Below are 7,294 nucleotides of genomic sequence, written 5' to 3' on the forward strand. Positions count from 1 at the left end.
TGTTCTAGTTTTAGGGAAATGCGAAGTTTAGCTCAGGATAGGAAAGAGTGGAGGTACGTGTCCAACCAGTCTTAGGACTGATGACCTTATGATGATGATGATGATGTACACAATGTTTACAATAAAGTGTAAATGAAATACTGTTTGAACTTGTATAAATGAATTACAGTTCTCAGGGTTATTGGATTGAAATGCTTATGTTTAGGTATGCAAAGACCCTGTATCGTGAGGGGGCAAGGGGGAACTCTCCGTTATGGACAGTCAGCCCTTGGTCAGAGATATGACCTTGAGAAAAGCTGCGCGAATAAAAACAATTCACACCAGGCGTGGAAAAAGACTAGATAAAGTATGTTAGAATTTGGAATTTTGTCACGGCGCATTTCAGTAATGGGAAGAGGCATATCTCTAACCGTTTAAAATGAGTTGCAATTCTGTCACACCGAGTTCCATTCCATTGTTCGTATTAGTAGCTCCATCTTTGANGAAAAAGACTAGATAAAGTATGTTAGAATTTGGAATTTTGTCACGGCGCATTTCAGTAATGGGAAGAGGCATATCTCTAACCGTTTAAAATGAGTTGCAATTCTGTCACACCGAGTTCCATTCCATTGTTCGTATTAGTAGCTCCATCTTTGAATCATTTAGAGGCATTGCCTTTTCGTTGCGAGAAATACAAAGGCACCACATTGATGTTCACCCGTGTATTTGTTTGAACTAACGAAAATCTAATCAAACTCTTGACGGCGGTTTGCATCTTTGATGCATAATCTTCTGGTAAATTGGCGTGCGCAGTGTGGTACTGAAATACATGATAATGTAGATAACATTATTGCCGACACACTCTCACGAACTTCTGAGCTATCAACATACGTTGATTACGAAGCCCTTCCGATAGGGAACTTGAGGAATACCTCAACTCAAACCAATCTCTACAACTCAAACGGGTTCACATTCCCGGCACAAGCGAAGCCTTAACAAACCAACGTATATCGTAGCAGATGAACAACATCCTCAAGCTACCCTTACAGAGAAGAAAATTGATGACCGACCAGCATATACAACAACCCGGTCCGATCGTCGAGTAAATTTCGAGTTATATCCGAACAGGTTAATCCGCATTGTTCCTCACTGGAAAGGAGGTCCTGTAGGAACACTCGGTATGGCGATAAACAATTCAAATGTCTAACAATTAAAATGCTTCATTTGTGCCTACTTAGTAAAATCGTGCGAGGTCATAGACATTTATGCATACAGACGTAAATCGCTGAAACATCTAGTACCAATGTAAATAAATTTAGTATAAATAGCATGTAAATAATATTAATAAACCAGTCTAACACAACGCTCACTTTTATTTGGATGCTGCAATAGTGTCAACCATCGGATGCTACAATAGTGTCAAAACTCATCATAGATGCAGAAATGTGTGCAACATTGTTATAAAACCGGTTCTTATCAGAACCACAATTTTCGATAGTCATTAAACGACTACAGTGGTGACCCCGACTAAGAATATATGGACAGTATTGAACTACATTGGTGACCGCGAATAAAGAACAAATTACAGCAAATGAACTACATTTGTGACCTCAGCCGGAACCGTTATCTGAACTGCCGTCAACGAAGGAAGAAACGTCGTCGACTTGCCCGCTTACAACTAGCCACCCAACTTCCACCTTCAACCCCTGCAATTAGTGGACCAACGCAACAGACCGACAAACAAACAGAGTACCACCGGCACCAACAGATTCTACGTGAGTTATTCAACTTATTAGAACAAACATACTCACCATTATTGGGCGTACCACCCGACCCTGCCTTACAACATCAGCCCATCTGCCATCACTACAATACTCTTATAGGTTCCTCCCTATCGAAGGAAGAGATTGTGATTGCTGGTAGTGCAACTGCCTCGCCACTGGACCGAAGCGACTGACTCCTCATCTTAACCTTGTCATAACAAATCATCAGCCTTGTGTGGACAGTCTACCGTGAGTATCAGCAACACTTACAACGGCACATAAGCAAAAATGTTGCCCAGGCCAGCCGCAACGTGGATGACTAATCATGTCACGTCCTCAAAATGCCGATCCTCCCTCCTCCGTCGACCGACTGGCCGTCAAGCTACCACCTTTCGTACCCTCTGACCCCGAAGCTTTGAGGCCTCCGAAATTACCTCGGAATCCACAAAATTCGAGTATGTATTAGGCAATTTAGATCCTCGTTACGCAGCCGAAGTGCTTGACATCATCATCAACCCCCCGGCGACTGAGCCACATGTCACAATCAAGGTAGCACTCGTTCGTCAGCTTGGCATCTCACAAGAAGCTCGCACCAAACAGTTGCTTGGACATGAAGAAATTGGTGACAGAAAACTATCACAATTCCTGCGTCACCTCCGAAGCTTGGTTGGAAAAATCTGGTCGGGTCGCCTTCCTCAAAGTCTTCATACAGTCATCGCGACCATGAAAGACAAACAGTTGGATGGGGTGGCCGAAATCGCCGATTACATCATGAAAGCAAGCCAAAAACAATCCGTAATATCAGCTTCGATCACGCCTACTCTCCAGTACGATATCATCCAACAGTTGACTAACAAGGTACAAGCATTTCAAATAGATATATAAGACGACACATGGCGAGAAACTCGAGGGCAAGATCTCAATCAATTTCAAATGGTATTTCTTCACGAAAACAGTTCAACAGCAACGACAGGACCAGTGGCCTTTGCTATTACCATCGCAAATTCCAGGACAAGGCACGAAAATGCATCCCTCCGTGTAGGAAATCATCGGGAAACCAACCGGGAGCTCATTAATGGCGACAAGTGAGGTCCACATAGCGCAGCGTCGCTTATTTGTATCAGACAGAATCACATGCCAGAAATTTCAAGTCGACACCGGTGCTGATATCTGCATGTATCCACGTTCACACTACAAGTAGCAAACGGCACCAACATAGCAACTTTTCTAATGAGCAGGAATCCGATGGGGAACTTCAGGAATACCTGGAACTTCAGGAATACCTCAACTCAAACCGATCCCTACAACTCAAACAGATTCACATTCCAGGCACAAGCAAAGCCTTATCAAACCAACATATATCGTGGCCGATGAACAACATCCTCAAGCTACCCCTACAGAGAAGAAAATGGATAACCGACCAGCACAACCCGGTCCGGTCATCGAATACATTTCCCAAGTTATATCCGAACAGGTTAATCCACATTGTTCCTCACTGGAAGGGGGGTCCTGTAGAAACACTCGGTATAGCAATAAACAACTCAAATGTGTAACAATTAAAATGCTTCATTTTTGCCGACTTAGTAAAATCGCGACAGAGTGCCAGGTCATAGACATTTATACATATAGACGTAAATCGCTTAAGCATGTAGTACCATAACACCAATGTAAACAAATTTAGTAGAAATAGCATGTATATAATTCAATAAACCACTCCAAAAGAAGGCTCACTATTATTTGGATGCTGCAATAGTGTCAAAACTCATCATAGATGCAGAAATGTGTCCAACATTGTAATAAAACCGGTTCTTATCGGAACCACAATTTTCGATAGTCAATAAACGATTACATCGCATTATCGTATTCAATTTAATCATGGATTGAATTTTCAAACACTTAAAATTTCTATTCTATAAAAGAAAAAAAATTTGGATATCTGTCTGTACAGGCTAATCTTCGAAACGCCTAAACCTATGTCGAATTTTACAGAAATTGTCAGGACACTTGTTTCAATTATTTTATCATATTATTTGACTTATTAATTTTGTTATTAATTTCAGGCAGTGATTCCCAACCGGTGGTTCGCGAACCCCTGGGGGTTCGCAGTGATTGCAGAGGGGGTTCGCGAAAATAATATTGTAATGGCGGATTTTTTAAAACGCCATTAAAATCAAAAGCAAAAAAAACAAAACAAAAACACAAAAATTAAAGAACACACCCACTGTAAAACAGATTGTTAGCTGCCTATTTGTTAAGAAATCTATAATAAATTTCAATATTTTNATGTTCACCCGTGTATTTGTTTGAACTAACGAAAATCTAATCAAACTCTTGACGGCGGTTTGCATCTTTGATGCATAATCTTCTGGTAAATTGGCACTTGCTGTTTTCTGCGCTTATTTTCAAAAAATACATAGAATAAACTAAAACAATTTATTTAATGTGATAAATATGGAGACAAATAATTTTAAATATCTATCTCTAATAAGGAAGGGAATTTTTATTAAAATTAAATAAGTACAATCTTACAGTTACGTATAACGAAATTTATTAATTTAACTCTACCCCTAGTCTTCTTCATTCCTGTTTCTGCATCCATTATGTCTCTAACTAGCGTTTCGTGTTTGAGAAGGTGTCGTACCAACCTACAACGCCTATTTAATCAATGTATTGGTAATTGTGGATGTTTGAATTAGCGAAGAAAAAGACAATTCCGTTCCTTTCTAAACGACAGCAAATAAATGATGGTAGGTACCTACTAAAAGTCAATTTGAAAAATAAATACCTACATGTGAAAATATAATACAAAATAAAGCATAACCAGGAACCCTTAAAAGGACACAAAATCAAACATGTTTACTCATTACCATAAGGTCGTCAGTCTAATACAGGTTGGACACGCACCTCCACATATTCCTATCCTGAGCTACTCATCCCATTTCCCCAAACCTAGAACAACCCACATCTATCCTAATCTAGGTCTACCCCCTACTCCTCTTAACTCCTGTTTCTTTTTTTTTTTTTCTTTTGGGTGTTTCATTCCCACCAGTCACTAATGCTGGTGGGCGGGCAGTCCCTCCGGACTATGCCGGAAGGTAGGGCGGAAGGCCCTCTTCAGCCTGCTTTCAGGAATCGTGGGAATGGGTGGGTGGTGAAAGAAGAGAGTGAAAGATTATCTGTGGAATATTACTGCCTCAGCATTTGCCTAAGTGATCCAAGGAAATCACAGAAAAACTTGGACCAAGGCAGACGGACCCGGAATTGAATCGGCGTCCTCCCGAATGCTAAGCAATGGTCTAGACCTCTAGGCCATGCCGCTCGGTTTCCTGTTTCTGCCTCTAATATGCTTCTGACTAGACCGGCATGTCTGAAAAAGTGTCCTACCGACCTATCTCGCCTATTTCTTATTGACATAAATAGAATCCTCTGTTCTCCTATTCTTTCTAATACCTCTTCATTTCTAACCTACTCTATCCACGGTATCTTCATCATTCGCCTGTAACACCACATTTCTCCGCCGCGCCCACTGTCCATGTTTCGCACCCGTACAGCGCCGCGCTCCAAACATTTAACAATTATTTTCGAATTTCTAAATTAACCGTTCGCAAGCATAGAAGTGACTTCTTTTCATTGAAGGCGACTCGACCCTGAGCTATCCTCTGCTTTATATCCCTACTACTCTTTCCGTCCTTTTTCACAATACTGTTTTGTCAATACTGCTTCCATTTTATTTAAATCTATCTCTAACTCCTCCTTGCTAGATGCTAATACTGCTATGTTATCTACAAATCTAAGCATACTAATCTTTTGCCCCTGTATATCTATCCCTACAGTCGTACTGTCTTTAATGATATTGATCGCGTCTTCGATGTATACATTAAAAGGTAGCTGTGACAGTATGCATCCCTGTCTGACTCCCCTCCTAATATTTACTTCTCTATTTTGCTACATATGTACTGTGTACCTTTTATTCACTAATTGTGTGTGTATGAGGGCGTTTTCTTTTAAGAAGCGGGAACTAAAGGCAGACCGAAAGACTGAAGAAGAAATGAATGAAGGAGTGTTCAAAAAAGAATTGATTTCGATGCCGCGATGTTCATTTATAAAATTTTATTTATTACGCAGAACACCTAGTTTTATCTGTATTTCCAAATTTTTCCATTACTCATAACAAATGAATCTATGCAAACGATTGACATAAAATTTACATGTGAGGTGATAACAAGACTGTTTTGAATATATAGGCTTATGATACTATGATATAATAGGTATTTATGTCATGGAACATAATAGTAGTCACTGTACATTAAACCTAGATGTAATTTCTATTTTAGGTGGATGCGACGAACATTGTAAAAGAGGACAATATAGAATATTCTTATGCTTATAATAAGTGACAAATATTAAAAAAATTTTATCAATAGCGGCTTGTACTCATTGATTATATGTGTTCTGAAAACTTCAAAAAATATTATTAACATACAATTACGATTAACCATATAAATTAATGTTAAGTCAGTTCGTTTATAAAAATATGGACCATTTCCTCATTCGAAATCAGCGTGCAATGAAAAGTAAACTGGCAATCTAATCTGGGGAAGCTCTTTACGTACATAAAAAGCGAGGTTTTTGTACGATAACAACCTTCCTATTTAAGGAAAGAAATAATACGCCCAGTCACTTTATACAGAAAAAAATTGTTAGCGGAATTGTCTTTATTTTAGCCTCACAAATATTTCATCAAAAGTCGTAGATCCAACTGAACGTCTACAAAAGTTTCAAGTGATCAAAGGTCATGATAAATATTTTTTTCAAGTATCTCACAAGATATTGGATTAACATTAATTTTGATTAGTATAACGTTTATTTGTGAGATATAAATCTACATAAAAAAGGTAAAATTTACTGGGGCATTGCGCTGTATTCATTTCTGCACCACCTTTGAGGTGAATGTAAGGTGCGCTTTTTCCTCTGTATCCTAGTCCATGGTTAAGTTATTCCATGACTTTGTTAATTACCGTTCATTTTCGCTAGTTTCTTCTTATCTTCCATATATTTATTTTTATATAATTGTTAGCGGAAAATAACGAAATTAGATCGGCTTCATCGTCGTTGAACTCAGATATATCGTCAGACAATGGCAATCCTGCTATGCAATTGCAAAAGAAGTATTACGAAGTTGAAAATGGTGCAGAAAGAATTAGAGTAGTTATTGGTTGTAATAAATGATAAGTCCAACTCCATTACTGAGGGTCTAAATCTTTTCCGAGGTAAATTTAAACTAACCCTAAATTGCACAAAGGGATGTGGCATCAATTGTAGATGCAGAAAAGTAGAACTACCTTGTTCCACAGTCTGTATATGACCAAAACAATGAGAAAATCATTAGTTGGATTTATGTATAAAGTGACCGATCAAGTAAATTTTGTATATGCTATTTAGGCGAACGATGCACCCTCAAAAGGATGCATAAAAGTCAGTGAACCTCATTAAGAAGGGTACCAAATCAAAACCTAGTGGAGTAGGTTTATTACATTATTGGGAATGAAAAA

At 38.8% G+C, this 7,294-nt stretch overlaps 1 protein-coding gene across 1 annotated transcript; it reads left to right on the top strand.

The window, feature by feature from the left end:
• Window positions 1–2,067: 2,067 nt before the first annotated feature.
• LOC108739914 lies at window positions 2,068–2,818 on the top strand. Its single transcript, XM_018474038.1, has 3 exons — window positions 2,068–2,197; window positions 2,233–2,600; window positions 2,699–2,818. The coding sequence occupies exons 1-3, from the start codon at window positions 2,068–2,070 to the stop codon at window positions 2,816–2,818; spliced, it is 618 nt and encodes a 205-aa protein (XP_018329540.1).
• The last annotated feature ends 4,476 nt before the right edge of the window (window positions 2,819–7,294 follow it).

The sequence above is a fragment of the Agrilus planipennis genome, unplaced genomic scaffold, assembly GCF_000699045.2.
Source record: "Agrilus planipennis isolate EAB-ADULT unplaced genomic scaffold, Apla_2.0 scaffold26, whole genome shotgun sequence".
Taxonomy (NCBI): Eukaryota; Metazoa; Arthropoda; class Insecta; order Coleoptera; family Buprestidae; genus Agrilus; species Agrilus planipennis.

Bases quoted from the DNA above. Each gene is read 5' to 3' on its own strand.
- LOC108739914 (XM_018474038.1), top strand. From the start codon at position 2,068: ATGTCACGTCCTCAAAATGCCGATCCTCCCTCCTCCGTCGACCGACTG. The intron at 2,198-2,232 runs GTATGTATTAGG...CTCGTTACGCAG, and splicing joins TCGGAATCCACAAAATTCGA to CCGAAGTGCTTGACATCATC. The intron at 2,601-2,698 runs GTACAAGCATTT...TCACGAAAACAG, and splicing joins TCCAACAGTTGACTAACAAG to TTCAACAGCAACGACAGGAC.